This window comes from Suillus discolor (assembly GCF_016758755.1).
Source record: "Suillus discolor strain FC423 chromosome Unknown F5147scaffold_18, whole genome shotgun sequence".
Taxonomy (NCBI): domain Eukaryota; kingdom Fungi; phylum Basidiomycota; class Agaricomycetes; order Boletales; family Suillaceae; genus Suillus; species Suillus discolor.
In genome coordinates, this window is record NW_024541265.1 from 444,021 (window position 1) to 459,337 (window position 15,317).

Sequence of the window (15,317 nt, forward strand, 5' to 3'; positions counted from 1 at the left end):
GTACCATCCTACGCCATTACATAATATTGTGGGACAAGTTTATGTAAAGTGCCCCCCTTTGGGTTGATCGATGATCGGCGGGTGAAAATATTGTCACACAAACAAACATTTGGTGCGAATCTTGCGCCACACTACTTAGTGCGGCTGGGCAGTTGGGCTGTGTGTTTTGCCTAGACCAACGGGATGGCCTGGAATTTTATCACTCTCCACGTCCCGATGTCATTTCCATGCAGTCTGTGGACGAATACTTTTTCATCATCCTTTTTCATCAACCTCACCGTGATCAGGTGTGAGATCTCGAGACTTGTATGGACGTCTGAACGTTCAAACAGCCGCATCGCGCAATAGACAGCGGTAGAATATCACCCGGCAGCCTTGAGGATCACATGGAATTAAGTCCTGTTGCGCACTTTGCAGCCAGTTATTTCCCTATCCCACACGAGACGCATACGGACACAGACCTTTGCATGACATGTGACAGAAAGTCAGGGATTTGGACGCCAGACTTTGGCCCCAGAGTGTCCATCTGCTGGATGTCCCCGGGTGGACACTGCAATGTGTACAGTAAATGGCATGGACCCCGCCATATCGTGTCATCACACATTGTCTTGTCTTCGAGAGCGGTGGGCGAGGCTCTACTACGATTGAGATATCGTTCCTTGTTGGCCTTTTCTCGCGGCCACGATCTAGTGGACATCACGAGCACTTGTTTGCAACAATTCACCTATGATTTTGCTTTGGGGCTTCACCATGAGCTTTAGAAATCTTGCTAAGGACTCCATACACCTCTCCGTCGACTCTCGGAAGGTTTGGAACGATGATAATTGTTTTCGAATGTACGAGTTCAGATCACACAAACCAAGTGTATTCCCGGCACTCAACCATTAATATTAATCCTCTGTCCTGCTAATTGTGCTGTCACCTAGCTAGGCTGTGGCATACGCGCGAAATACAACCAAGTCGGAGTCTCCGGCAGTGATCTTTATCTTGGTTTCAGCTCCCACGAAGATGACGCTTCCAGCTTGTAAGTCTAACTCGCCACCACTCCAGCTTACCCGGCCGGAACCTTCCGTAGCGATTGCGATTGAAGGACCTGGAATAGCCTCGTGAGTTTCGGTCTCGCCCTTTTGGGTCTTGACCTGGAGAACCGTAAAGTCTTGAATTGGGGGATCATATTTGCGGGTGCGTGGTGTGATGTCAACAGGCTCGATCATGTGTTTCTGCCAATCTGATGGCGTATAGGTCAAAACCGAAACAAGATTGGGAATGTCTTTGGGTTTAGGGGTAAGACCTGCGCGAATGACATTGTCCGAATTGGCCATGCACTCCATGATATCTTCCAAATCATTATTAAAGTGAGCTGAATACCAGCAGGGAAAGACATACCGCCTTCAACGTAAGCGTGGGGCTCTCCAGCTCCCAGGAAAATAGCCTGCCCAGGAGTCATTTGGACGAAATTTAGCATGAATGCGCAGAATACTCCGACATCTCCGGGATATTGCTCATTCAATGTCAGAACAAGATCCTTGACATTCTCTTCTAGAGGTTTCTGACCTCCGCGTTGGTAACGCGCAACGAGTGTCCGAAGTTGTGTTGCAATAATGGAAACGTCAGCGGTCATGAGTGCTGCAAAGAACTTCTTAAGGACTGCCTTCTGCTCCGACTCAGGCAAGTTGGTACAGTTCAGAAATTCCGCCACGATAGACGAATCGATTAGTGAATTGAATTCGGGAACGGCTTTGACGTATTCAGCGATCCTCGTGATCGGCATGAAACCGCACAGCGCCTTGAAATCTGTCAACGCCAAGGCCATCTCAGGCTTGTGGTTCGGATCTTCGCACAACTTATGCGTGAGGACTTGAGGGCCACGTCAACAAGAACTCTCACCGGTGTAAACAGTCGGTTGTTCGGCATGAAGTTTCTCTGATGTCTTCTTGTCAGGATGAGTTTGTATGCTGAGGGCTTTGCCAATGGCCAAGACCTTGAACAGGAAGGGGAGGTTTCCATTTGTCGTATCGAACCGCCGAGATACCTGGTCCCCAATGAAGCCAGGGTTCTCAGTCAAGATCTGGGTAAGATTCTGCTTCCTATCAACCACTCCTGACGGCGACTTCACATGTGTGCCCATCCAAAGCTGGTCATGCACGCCCATCTGTCAGATCTGCTGCAGACTGTGCTTCTAGATCACCTACTTCTGCGTAAGGAGCTGATTGATTCAGAGTAAATCCACGTATTCCAGCCCCAGGAGCAAACTCCGCAACCTTGGAGTCCTTTCCCTTCTTCCCCCAATCGTAGTTCTGAATAGTGGGAATGATGCGGAAAACTGGCTCGATTGTGCTCATCGTGAATACAGATCGATCGTTATCGATGGTGGTGGTACAAGTTGAAATAGATACCCTGAGCAGGGCCTGTGGAAGTTACGTATATAACTTTAGACACATGCCATGTTGAACGTGCGCTCATCCTTCGCATTCGTGAGTCTTTAAAAAGGCTGTGCTCTTCCATTCGGCTCTGGAGACCTGATAAGACGGCGTTATTCGACTCCTCGATTACTTTTTTCAGGCGACCGTGTTCACAGCAATGACAGGAAGAAGCAGCTCAGTAGAGTTGAGATTCTTTCATTCAAGTTCATTGGATCCGGGGTGAAAACAAGTTGCTGGTAACAATGTGCCATAAACGAACCACAGGTCAAATCTTCACTCTGGTTAATATCCTTGAATGCTACCGGGACCCCTCCGATAATCAGTCCTCTTACCTCACGAGTCACTGGAGACTTGAAGTTTTCTGTGATTCGGAAGGGCCCACCCGCTCGATGCCATCATTTGGACAATCAGTCGCCAGGTTCAGAAGGAGATACTCCACGACAAATGCATGTGTCTTCCATACTATCTAGTATGCCTCGAGGCCAACTCATGCCACGATCATATCTCTTAGTCCATGTCATCATTGCCTCGTGGAAATCAGATAATGGACAGCTGATCAGGTCCGCCCGTCGATATTTGAAGTTTTCCACCGATGTGATCAGGCCAGATCCTGAAAGGACCACCCCATAATTTGAGCTCACATCCGGGAGCAGTCAAGACCCTCTTTCTCCAACAGGTATATGGAGATGCGGCATCATCATCGGCGCAAAGTGAAAGGGATATAAGTCCGCTGATGGCGACACAAACAACCCCACTCCAATTGTCAACTTTGCGTAGACTATAGCACAACATGATTGATTACTGGCAACCTGGAACTCAGTACAATGACGGTGCAAGGGTCCTTTATGAAGGTCCGTTTCCATCCACCTTTTACTCCGAGTAGTAAAGTCATCCCCTGCAGGTGTCCAGTACAAGATCATTCAGCCTCACCGGTCCCAGGTAACCCGCTGTCAGTGCTACTCATTGTCAGACTGACCAACGAGCTCCGCCCAGAGTGACTGGACTCCGCCCGTGACACCTGCCCTATGGGGACGCCTGGAAGGTGGCGATTGCCAGCGCAGTCCTCATCATGAGAATTCTGGTCAATGGGCCGGGGACTGCAAGTCCGACCCGTGTGCTTCACCATGCAACCAACCACCAGCACCACCTCCTCAGCAGCAACAACAGCAACAACAGCAGCCTTACCATTCTCCTCAAGGCGGCATTCAACCGACTCATCAGGGGAGTCAGCAGCACTGGTTTGACATTGATGACAAAAGGAAGCATGAGCTGGAGGTATGTTTTCTTCCTCGTATAGACTGCTCACATCATCACATGTGTCTTGTACATTAGATCGGAGGGGGCGTCCTGGCCGGTGTCGGTGCCCTTGCCGCTGGCGTTTTTGCCTACAATCACCACAACAAGAGTGAAGAGGAGGTATACGTAGTATTCACCATAAATCGATACAGATCTGACACTCTGATTTTCTGCAGAAAAGGGCGCACGTTTGGTCGCAGGGCAACTGGCTCCGTGATGCGGAGCAACGTACCCAGGCCTTCCGAAGCGGAAATTACCCTGGTCCAGTAGCATGGGTCCTCATTAAGGGTAAGAACATCCCACCAAATGCCATCGAAGGTGGTTTTGAGCGTGGCGCGCCTTTGTACATCTGCCGTGCTTACTATGAGGCAAGTCCGACAGCCTTGCTTACTGGCCAGCCACTCATTTTGATTCTTATAGGGTGGTCTCAGTGCGTCTCGAATGATGATATTCATAATTTTGACTCAATGGTGTCTACTCCAGTGGTCGGAAAGGCATGCTCTGTCTTCAAAAAAGGAGCTGTGATCGGCTACAAGAAGGAAGAGATCCACGTAAGTGCAAACCAAACTGGGCTGTTACCATCTGCTGAATTCGTCGGAACAGCTTGATACATACGAAATCCTTGTTGGGAACTCTCAAGCCGTCCGTTGGGTTAACGTTTCTGGTCAATTCAACTTGGCAGCGCTCAATGGACTTCGACCTGTCGAAGGTGGCCGGGAGCCCGGAGGTGCTCCTCAATACATTGCCCAAGCTCCTTACCACGGAGCCGTGCACCCGGGGAAGGCGGCCGAGTCGTACGGTGATGGTTGCTTCATTCCTTACGATTCCACAGAGAAGAAGGTCAAGGTGAGTACAGATGCCAACAGGTTGATAAGATCTAATTTGATATGGTATTGCAGGAGTACGCGGTGCTTTGCTACAACTGATAGGACACGTCGCAAGAAGATATAAATTAGTAGCATGGGCTGGTGTGTAAGATGTAACGATTAGTTCTGCCAATGTCAATAAGTACTTTTCGAGAACCACTTTGAAAATTTCTCTTTAAAGAACTGGAGAATTGTGCATACTACTCACCTTTTCATCAGTGACTTAGACTGCCGCCGTCTGCATCGCTGTAACAAGCAGTGTGACCAGTTCAAGTCTGTCACCGAGACTGGCTGCACATTATTAGGTTATGGGACCTCTTCAATCAGTAGTTGGATTCGAACGAAGTGAATGAGCCAAAAATATGGAAAAAAGAAAGCTTCGTAAGGAAAAGACAGTAGAGAAAAGGCCTAAATATCGTCGAGTCCAGTGCATAACGGAAGTCTTTCCAGTTTGCCTCTGGCAAACCTCCAGCGAAATTAAGTTGGCGGCGTCAGCTACCACCTGATATCGTCACGGCGTCTAACCTAAAGCTTGGGCCGAGCATTGTATCTTTTGGATATTGCCCGGGATGTTCACAGTTTCTGCGAGCGAACATTTTGTAAAGACCACGGAAAATATAAATATGCGTCTTGTTCTCCAGGATTTGACAGGCCAAGTTGCGTGATAGGGAAGATATCGTCCTGGTCAAGATGACCTCCTGCAATGCGCATGCGAACCGCCGGTACGCACTTCAAGAGCTTGCAAAGGTAGCATTTTGTGAAGGCATGTTCTCCCACACAATGTATGTCCTGCGAACCATTGTACAGATGGGCCCAAGGGGCGAGATCCTGAAACTTGTGTGAGGACGCTGTCTGCAAAGCTGCTGGTCCGAGAAACCAGAAGAGAAGCTGTGGTAAGGTAAGACCATCGCCTTGTGCTTTACGTCTATCGTAATTTGTTTTGTTTGTCAAGGGATTTATTTCCTAATTTATCACAAGCTTAAGCACAATTATAGCGCGTCGAACACGCTGGAAACACGCTTCAAAGCTTCACGCGCCAGTACTTTGGCCGACGAGGTCGCCGATCATGGATACACCTTCATCAAATCAACTGTCAAAGCCTCGTCTAAGGCTTAACCGCTATACCCCAAATCCTCGTGTTCAGGACAGTAATAGTGATATGGACTTTACCCCAGTCGCAGTCCCTTCTTCCGCGCGATCACAATTCAATGTCGTCGATGATGAAGACGACAATCAACCTACTCCTCGTATGCCACTCAGGAACATCGCTTCTTTTGCAAATAGCTATGGTCAAAATTCTGAATTTGGACCATCTACTTCGTCTGCGACACCCTCTGAAACACCTGCAGCACGCCTCCGCGCCTTGCTAGCACGTTCATCTGATTCGCCCAATGGAAAATCCCCTCCTACAAGACCCGTCGCACAACTGTCAGAAGATGGCGCTGGCTCTGTGTCCTCTCGTTTTACACCTGCCACTCCAAGTATCACTCGGGACAGCCTGAAGGATTTGTTCTCTCGTGCCAGACGTGAGCCTGGGGACACACCACAGAAATCGAGACCACGCAGAAATAGTTTTGACACCAGTGAGATGGACATTACCCCTGTTGTCGACCGTGAAAGGGAACAGCATAAGGATAAAAGAAAAAGTCTCAGTGATGACGAGGTTGATAAACCAAGTGGGTCAATTCCCTTTACTTCATCATCTTTGGCATCTCATCACAATATGAATCAAAGAATCCAGCAAGGGATCCGAATCATCATTTCGGTCTCCTCATGCAGCAACGTTTGATACCCTTCGTGCACGTCTAATGTCTTCTCACTCGCGGCTCCTCGATCAAAATTTACCTACAGCGGTGTATGACGGTCAGTTCATCTACATCATTGTGACGAGTGCACCTGATTGAAGTGTATCAGTTACTTCTCAACCTTCCGAAACAGGTTCATTATTCGCAGACGAACCTCGTTTGGAAGGACATGCTAATGTTAATGTTATTTCGACGACGACTTCGTTACGACCACTTGATTCCATTCAGTTATCACCTTCAAGAAGTGCAAGTTCATATCAAAGAACCTTTCAATTGCCCTCCCAGCTAGCGTCTCACTCTAGTGAGGTCAAACATTTGCAATGTTTGTACTCCCCTGACCATTCAATCAGATCTCCTGGATCAAGATTCGGATATGCAACATGTTATGGGAGATCTTGATACATCCGAAGATTGTAGGCAATCATTTTCAAAATGGCTAACTGCAACGTTTCTTATTGTTGTTCCATTAGTACCAGCACCGATACCTGGGCCAAGTACCAGTCACCCGTCAACCACTCTGTTACGGCCCCGTTCCTCTATTTCATTACGCGGAAGTTTGCGACATCACGATCAGTCTCGGCGTGCCAGTCTCGAATTGCCAGGTAGGTGATGTCTTTTCGCCTTTACGTCATCCACCTACATTATTGCGCAGGGCCAAGGGCGAGCTCATCACTTTCTGATGCTGATTGTGAGATTACCACTTGCTATTATTTTTTGAGGCGAGCTTATCATGGTATTCTAGTCAAAGAACAACACCACTCTCGTGAAGAAGATCGGATGCACCAACGCGAACGCGAGTGGAACCGTCCAAAAGCACCATCACGTTCTGTCACCCCTGAGCTGCATCACCAACACTCATTGGAGTTCCACCGACGCCACTCTCAAGAAATTCCTTGGACGTCGCCCTCTCACGTTAAATCCCTTTCGAACGGAGCGACTTCACCTCTCAGCGGCAGGGTTATGCATAGAAGGGGTAGTGTTGCGTCGCTTCGGAGTTTTGATGATGATTGGAGCTCAAGGTCAGGTTCCGTGAGCTCACAGGCAGATCGTAAGCGATTATTTCTTTTCACTTCACATCACTTCAATGACCTTCAGATCGTGATCGGATGGCTGAGCTTGACGGGGACCGCTACCTCGAGCGTGAACGAGAATGGAATAAACGACACCCACCACCTCGACCGTCTTCAAGTCTTAGCTCACATTCGAATCACTCCCACACTCACCCCAGTCGACCTCCATCAGTCACGGCGTATGCGACACCAACGCTTGCATCCCTTCAACGACGAGGTTCCATTTCTCGATTATCTGGTGCCAGCTCACCTGCCAGTTCACAAGCTAGTCATGACTCGTTACGAGATCCAGAAGAAGTGGAAGAAGGACGAAAGGTGACGCATGAACGTGAGCGAAATTGGAACTCACCACAGCCCAAATGGAACACAACAAGACATCATAGTCATGACAGCAGTGGAAATGAAGTTACATCTGCGAGTGACCATCTTTCCCAAAGCAAGAGTGGGAGGAGTTTGCGTGCATCGTCTAGTTTACCTCGCCTCACTCCAGAGGCTCAAAGCAAGAGCTCACTGACGGCTGTGAAGGTGCATTCTCACAAAGGCAAAATAGATTCGGTGCTCGATGAACCATTGTCCGTTCACCCGCCTCAGGGTGCAGATCCGTTGTCTCCTTCCAATAATGGCAAAGCTTCACCCCGTACTACACCACTTAAGCCTGCGGCCGCTTCAAGATTTGGCTGGGGTTTTCCGCGGGGTCATCAGCTTCCTCCTTTAGATCTGGAGAGTTCGCCTAAACGAGGCGGACGCAGCAACAAGGAGCCTGATTCCTCACATCACCACACGCCAACCATCTCTTCGCCATCGCCGACTCCAGGCTCGCTCGCATCCAACCGAGCGTCGGGCGTCAACCGGTCGAGCTTAATTCCAGTACCCTCGCCATCTAAGAAGAATGGTCTTTTCAACAGCGGCAGTTTTGCCTCTTCCACTCCTAAAGCCAACGACGAGGAGAAGTTCAAGAAAGGTCATCGCAAGCGGCTGACGGAGTTTACCGAGTCAGTGGGGAGTATTCACCCTCGTACTAGCATCCACGGTGCATTTGGGGATGAGGATATGGTTTTAGGTAAGACCCGTATTTCCCTTAGCTTGACAATATACCTTCTTATCTTAGAATATACAGCGAGCGACGAGGAATCCGTGTCAGAGTTTGCTCCGCAATTGACTAGTCCAGACACGCGACCTTCGAATTCTTTCCCAGAAGATCCTCTCAGCGAGCCAGAGACAGAGGTTCTGATGTCTCCACCATCCTCGCCACCAAGGCTACGCTCACTCGTTCAAACACCTGGTGTTTCTTCCAATGATGAAGCACGTCTTCACAGAGCTCTTTCTTCAACTTCAGCGACCTCGTTCCGACCTCCTACTCCAGACTCTCCATTAGATAACTCTCAGTCCCAAGAGCAGGCGATGCCATCATCCTTCACTCCTCCAGGAACACCGCCAATGACCAATTCCGCTCCTCGGGACGAATCTTCTTCTGAAGTCATTCCCACCTTCGCGCTCACAACTCCACCGCGCCGTCTTGCATCAAGCACTTCCATTCTTGACTTCCGCACTCCATCTCCGCCTCATGACCTTTCCAATCTTTCTGTTCTTCCTTCATCTTCTGAAGATGAAGCAGAGACACGCGAGGCGGATGTCACACCCGTACGAGTCGATGAGGATGGCCCTGCCAATCCGAACTATACCGCGATGAAGACCCCTAGGCCTCCTGGAGCGTGGGCTGCTACACCCGTACCGCCCAAGCACCTGAGGGAAATATCACCGCCTCCTACTTCATCCGAGTTGGCTCCGACTGCAACGTTGTCATCGACGCCTCTGTCTCAAGCCATTTCTGAACCTGAGCGGAGCTCGAAGACGGAGGTCCCAGCAGGCAATGGACTACTCACACCAATACCTTCTCTGTCGCGCGCTAACTCTCTCCCTCTACGCACACCGGCACCCCCTGGCGCATGGATGCTCACTCCAAATCAACCCACAACTCAGAATGGACACAATGGTTTTGCCGATCAATCCCAGTTTGGTTCTATCGGAAGAAGAAAGAGCATTCTCAAAGTACGCTTTGACGTCACGGAATCAGAGGCTTCAACTGCTGAAGTTGAAAAATCACCTTTACCTTCTGGACGCGTATCTGCGCCAGACTTTCTGCCTGATGGCTACGCACGACAGGCGGAGAGCGACCCTCCAAAAATGACCAATGGTTCTGCTCACGTTGATGTCGTACATGATCCAGTGCCAGCAAGGCCCGTCACTCCCGAACGTCCTACAACGCCCATATCTCGTGCCAATATACCATCGCCACGTTCGCTGAGAAAATCCCCCACCGTCAAGGTTGTGGATGCATTCGGTCGGGAAAGGATTGATGACCCTCCAACATTGGCTGATGCACAGGATATTGCGAACGGGCATGTGGATGCGAAAGACGTAGTTCGTTCACTGTCATCAGCTGGAACTCCTCACACCCCTCGTGTCCAACACAAGAGTAATATTCGTATTGTCGATGCGATGGGAAGAGAAATTGAGGAAGAAGTCGTCCCTGTGATTGAACCCCTATTTGAAGAAGAGCTGTTAGTCCTGCATGATGATCCGCCCGTTGGTCGCACCAAAACACTGGCTCGGATGCGGCAAACGCTTCAGGAGTGGGCCGATGGGCTAAGTGATGGGGACAGGTAATATCTCCAGCGTACGGTTCAAGACAAATGCTGACTGATAGGAACTGCAATAGGTCTGCTGATGATCTCGCTTTGAATACAAGCCACCTTGAAGAGCTAGAAAAAGTTTCGAGGGCAGCGCGGCATGCTCGGAATCAGTTAGCTCAGAACCTTCGTGTTGAATCTGTGAAAGAGCGTGACCTGATGCACAAACATACGAAGGGCGCCGTGAGCCGAAGTGGACTTTTGGTAAGACAAAGTTTATATGTATTGGTGTGTTCGCATCTGATTGGTTCTTCCGACTAGCCGGCCATCATTGGCGACAACAGTTCTTTCCATCGTGGCATGGTTTTGCTTGGAGTTGTAGCCCAAATAATTTTCGTCCTTGCGATGTGGCGGTAGATTTCTTCATTTTGTATGAAAGTTTTCTCACTGACCTGCTGACTATCTGCATAGATTGGTACATGTCCAAGCTCGCCGACTGTTTTATACCGTCTATTACGATCCTCTATACCCAGAGTTGAATCCCTTACCTGGACACTCCCGTCAATTCTCGCCGCCCTACCCCTCATTTATGTGGTCGCTTTCGAGCGCGTACGATATTGTAAGACACGAAGGATGGTCAGCTTTGAAAGCGGAGCTACAGGGCACTGTGCGCCGCATTGGTCAACATGCTTGGGAGAAGTGGGGAGAACGCCCTTACACCGGAACATGGCCACCTACGTGACCGTTATTATGATGCTACACGCTATCTATTTTTCATGATATTTTTGTTTTCTTTTTATGACATCGTCGAAAGGTTTGGTTGAATACTGTCCAGTATTAATATGATATACCTCTCGATCTTTATGAATTCTAGAGGGCAAGATCCGTGATGAAATTGCGCCTCCTGATGACTCAGAGTAGCTAGGCTAGTCGTGCACGTCGTCGACGGTGACAGTACTTGATTATTATGGACTTACCTGATGTCTTCAAGTGGAATCATGTCAAGCCTACACTAGTACTATCTTTGCAAGTCGACATGTTGTAGTCCCCGGCTCTCACGTCATAACGTTGGTCATTGTCTAATTGATACGTCTATGTAGTACGATCCTTTTGCTCACGGTCAATTGTATACAGCGTTATCGAGAGTAAGAACGCGAAGAGACACGTGCCTATTTTCAGAGGCGAACGAAGAACAAGACTGCGCAAATATTGTATTTCCTGACTTGCTACTGTCAATACATTGAATGGCACCTAGCCTCGCCTTCGTAACTCCATGAACACAGAATGAGGCCTTGGAGGGCCGGCAGACGACCAAAGGCGAGTCCTTGTAGGTTATATCGTGTCACTTCTTGGGATCCACGCGGCAGGTGATGTACTTGTACCGCATACCACCTTCCCCGTCAGGCACTTGTATGCGCCTGACCCCGCAGCCTGGCTCGGGGAACGGCAGATGCGCCAGATACAATCGTATTGAGGAGAGAGTGCACGAGAGTGAACGACTTACATCCAAAAGGGCTCGTCCGTCGTGAATGACTTCTTTCTTGTAAGCGTCTGGTTCTTCGTCCGGCTTCTGTTGGGGATGGCATAAATCAGCACGATATCGACAGAGGAAAGGGTATATGTCAACCTTTCTGTACAAAACGCGCCATGAAAACGTCCCAGCAGACAAGGCGAAGATATCTGACTAGTGGATAAGATCTTCGCGGTGATGGAGGAAGACTGTTTATTTTGGCACTGCACAGATACGAGTACGTAGAAGTACATCTGGAAAAGTAGGAAATCGCGACCAGGATGACCAGATTGCGGTAATAGCACGAAGGCGAAAAAATTCAGGTTGGACGTTGAGAGCAAAGACCGGTAAAAAGAATAAGATGTGCCCAGTTGGACTCTCAACAGAAATGTGGCGCGAGGGGATAGAAGCGGAGACTACAGAAATATACGCATTGGACCTGTGGAGAAACACAAGGATGCAGGCCGGTGGGATAGTATGGTTGCGATGTCGAGGGCAATGCAGATGAAGGAAGCGGGTATTTGATCCAATTACAGCATTGGGCACTTAATCTGCACAGCTAGTGCTGAGGCTGTAGAGCGAACATAAAACGAGGAAGACGCGCCAGTAGAAGACTTTAAGAACGACCTCCTTTCTGACTTGAGTCTCCATCGAACGAAACACCACTACATCGCATATTTCGTTCCGTATTCATCTTTCTGTGCACAAGTCAAGTACACCTAGATTCTGAGTAAGTGATAGATTCATATGGCATTTGATGGTAAGAGCTGAAATCATAACGTACCCATTAAGTGAATCCCGAAACCAAAACCATATCACATCCAGCTCCTGCAAAGCACGAGAATTCAGTGACAATGCCTTACCGAAAGATTAAAGTAAAGGGTGACACCGGCGACATCCTACACCTGCCCGGCGAACAGCGGATCATCACCCATTCATGGTATGGGTCATTTCGGATCTGGGACTTGGAGACGGGCATGCAGATCGAGGAATGGGAGGACAAAGAATTTGGATCGTCTTCCATAGCATTGTCGCCGGACGGCAAGACATTAGTGGTCGGGAGTTGGAATGGCACAGTGAAGTTGTGGAGCATCGACACGGGCAAGGTTATCAAGACATTGACAGGGCGCACATCGGTACTTCTTGTGTGCTGGAGTCCAGATGGGGGGCGAGTGGTGTGCAGATCCTTGGATGGGACATTCAGAGTGTGGGATGTCAAGAGCGGAGAAATTATCCTTGGACCAATCAAGGCAGGAGGATTCGTGTGCGCGGTTTGCTACTCACCCGATGGCAAGATGATCGCCACAGCGGTGGATGGTAGGCTAAAAATCTGGGATGGCAACACAGGCGGATTGCTCAAAACATTCGAGATTTATTTTCCGTTCCTGGCATGGACCTCGAATGGAAAAACAATTATCACCTGGGGCCTGGGGGGATTCCAGATCACGAAATTCGACACAGCCACTTTGACTGTTTCTGACAAAAACTTGGTCCGGGTCGATTCTTTCGTCGATTTCATTTTACTATCTCCTGATGGGCACTTTTTCGCAATCACATCATTCCTCAGCAGGACAGCGCAACTATGGAATATAAAAACTAATCAATCCATCGGAACACCACTTCATCATGAAGACGGCTTGACCAATGTGACCTTTTCTCCAGATGGAAAGTTCCTCTTCACTCGCTGCCAGAACGGTCACATATATACCTGGGATGTTTCTGCTATTGTCAGAGAAGCTGGCCTTGCAGATATTGTAATCTTAGATACATTTCATTCCAAATGATGCTGACAACGGCTTCCTCAGGTCGATACTACGCTGCGGCCAGCTCCAAAGATGAAAGGTGCCCCTCGAATACCTCCAAGATTCTTTGACGAGGCCAATGTACGTGATCTCCGTTCATTATTCAATCCTGTGACTCATATGTCCTCAGTCGTGCATTCATCCATCCCAAGCCTATGGGCCATATGACCACCCCACTCTTGTACCACGCCAACACACCCTCAGTCATGTTTCATCCTTCTGGCGTCGCTCAAAGTCTCACTGGGAAACTGAGCACCATACTCGACTTCTACCCCATTCTCTCAACTGGACTCGAAACCTAATATCTGGTGTGCTACGCGGACGAGATGGATCGGACATTGAGTTGCGAGAGATCGAGGTCCCTTGCACAGCGGGAAAGCCTGTGCGTTTTTTATCTTTCACGATTGTCCTTTATCGCTGACTCGTTTTTGCGCAGAGAAATTATCACGCTAGAAAGAAGCTAACTGCTAGCTCGTCTCAACCTCCCAAAATTCATACCACGCAAAAACCTAACGCATCATCATCACAGCTACCTCCAACTACCACCACCTCGACGCTTTCTGCCGTCACTGGCACTGCTGGGGCATCGGAAATACCCTCGTGTCCTCATATCACCGGTGCTGGATGGCGCGCTCGTTTCGTGGGGTGGATTTGCTGCATGCCTGTTCAGAACGCAGATGGTCACCATTAGCGAAGCGACACTTTGACTTCTATGTTTTATTCGTATTTCGCTCTCTCAACTATCGTTAATTCATCATTGCCATTGACTCTTCTGCCGTCATCGCATAGTACGGGTGGAGGCTAGGAAGGTCTGACCAGGATAGCAGGTAACATTACTATTTGGGTTGAGCACAAATTCCGGTCGAAACATTTCTTAACAGTAACATATCTACAGTTGAAGCCTGGACAAGTTGGTCGTTATTGTGGTCGGTCACATCTGAGAACCAAGGACTTGAAGCTTGAAGTTGTTGAAGAGCGATCAATCGCTTTCGATGAGTCTCTATCTAGCTTCAAGTTGTAAAGGTTGCTTACTGACTGTACTCTATGAAATGCTGTATCAATTGTCCAGCACCGGCAGGTCCCTATTTTCTTGTTATACTTGTATCTATCATAATTCCCCGTCGAACTCATTGGCAGCATTATATAACCGTCGATCGTCCTTGTTCTAGCCTTTCATGTTTGTGACTGGATCGAAACTGCACATCATTCGATCACCAATGGAAAAGCAGAAACAGGACTCACCAGTGTATTGCTATGTGCAAATTTACCGGCCTCCTCTGTGGGGCTCATCGCCAGGATTATAGCAGATTTGAGCACCAGTCGGCTGATATTACAAGGCGCAAAGGGTGTGCCATCAGGTGAAATTTTGAAAACGCAAACTACTACTACTCACAATGAGAACGCAGGTACTCTCTTCATTGCAGCAGTCCACGGTCTTTGTGCAACTCTCGCCATCTGGCTGACACGCACCGACAGACATTATAGATGTTGTCAGCGCAATAATAACGGTGAGGAAAGAGAAGCGCATTGTTTGTGCGGGATGGTGTGAAGTACTCCAATAATTTCTTTGGGGTGAAGATGACTTCCTCTTTATACTGGTGAAAAAATAACGCTTAGTGTTTTAGCCAGCGTCATCATGATTTGGGCGTCCGCCGTCCGGTCATTACGTGAGAAGCTGAGCTAGTCTCTTGCCCGCTGCCAGCAGAAATATTACGGCGTTCCATATCACAACTTGATTTGAATGTAGGACCCATGGGAACGTCTCATGTCAATCAACAAATTTCACCCCACTCATTTACTTGTATGCTATATCGAGCCATTTATTGATAATGACCAGACTTGAAACCCCCTCAGGACTAGTATTCCCCAACCTTCTACGTCAGAGGATGTTATATTAACTATATCATTCAATCTA

The 15,317-nt window shown here is 48.7% G+C and overlaps 4 protein-coding genes across 4 annotated transcripts; 3 read left to right on the plus strand and 1 right to left on the minus strand.

The window, feature by feature from the left end:
• Positions 1–832: 832 nt before the first annotated feature.
• F5147DRAFT_102922 (mannose-6-phosphate isomerase) lies at positions 833–2,505 on the minus strand. Its single transcript, XM_041428029.1, has 4 exons — positions 2,193–2,505; positions 1,888–2,134; positions 1,387–1,833; positions 833–1,336 (listed from the first exon to the last, which is right to left on the minus strand). Exons 1-4 carry the CDS (start codon positions 2,340–2,342, stop codon positions 927–929), a joined length of 1,254 nt encoding a protein of 417 aa, XP_041294653.1. The 5' UTR covers positions 2,343–2,505; the 3' UTR covers positions 833–926.
• Positions 2,506–3,096: 591 nt separating this feature from the next.
• F5147DRAFT_102894 (carbohydrate-binding module family 12 protein) lies at positions 3,097–4,902 on the plus strand. Its single transcript, XM_041428028.1, has 9 exons — positions 3,097–3,274; positions 3,325–3,362; positions 3,417–3,698; positions 3,756–3,839; positions 3,896–4,087; positions 4,140–4,149; positions 4,203–4,270; positions 4,323–4,565; positions 4,619–4,902. The coding sequence occupies exons 1-9, from the start codon at positions 3,214–3,216 to the stop codon at positions 4,643–4,645; spliced, it is 1,005 nt and encodes a 334-aa protein (XP_041294654.1). The 5' UTR covers positions 3,097–3,213; the 3' UTR covers positions 4,646–4,902.
• A 911-nt stretch (positions 4,903–5,813) lies between these two features.
• On the plus strand, positions 5,814–6,992 carry F5147DRAFT_687133 (uncharacterized protein; the record flags this gene model as incomplete). The annotated part of the gene is made up of 5 exons (XM_041436818.1): positions 5,814–6,261; positions 6,320–6,448; positions 6,500–6,691; positions 6,741–6,803; positions 6,861–6,992. Coding segments are annotated over exons 1-5 (943 nt in total), but the record flags the coding sequence as incomplete, so codon positions are not given.
• Positions 6,993–8,897: 1,905 nt separating this feature from the next.
• F5147DRAFT_573876 (uncharacterized protein) lies at positions 8,898–10,832 on the plus strand (the record flags this gene model as incomplete). Its single annotated transcript, XM_041431183.1, has 5 exons — positions 8,898–9,188; positions 9,240–10,123; positions 10,180–10,372; positions 10,412–10,503; positions 10,562–10,832. 5 exons carry the CDS (start codon positions 8,898–8,900, stop codon positions 10,830–10,832), a joined length of 1,731 nt encoding a protein of 576 aa, XP_041294656.1.
• Between the last annotated feature and the right edge of the window lie 4,485 nt (positions 10,833–15,317).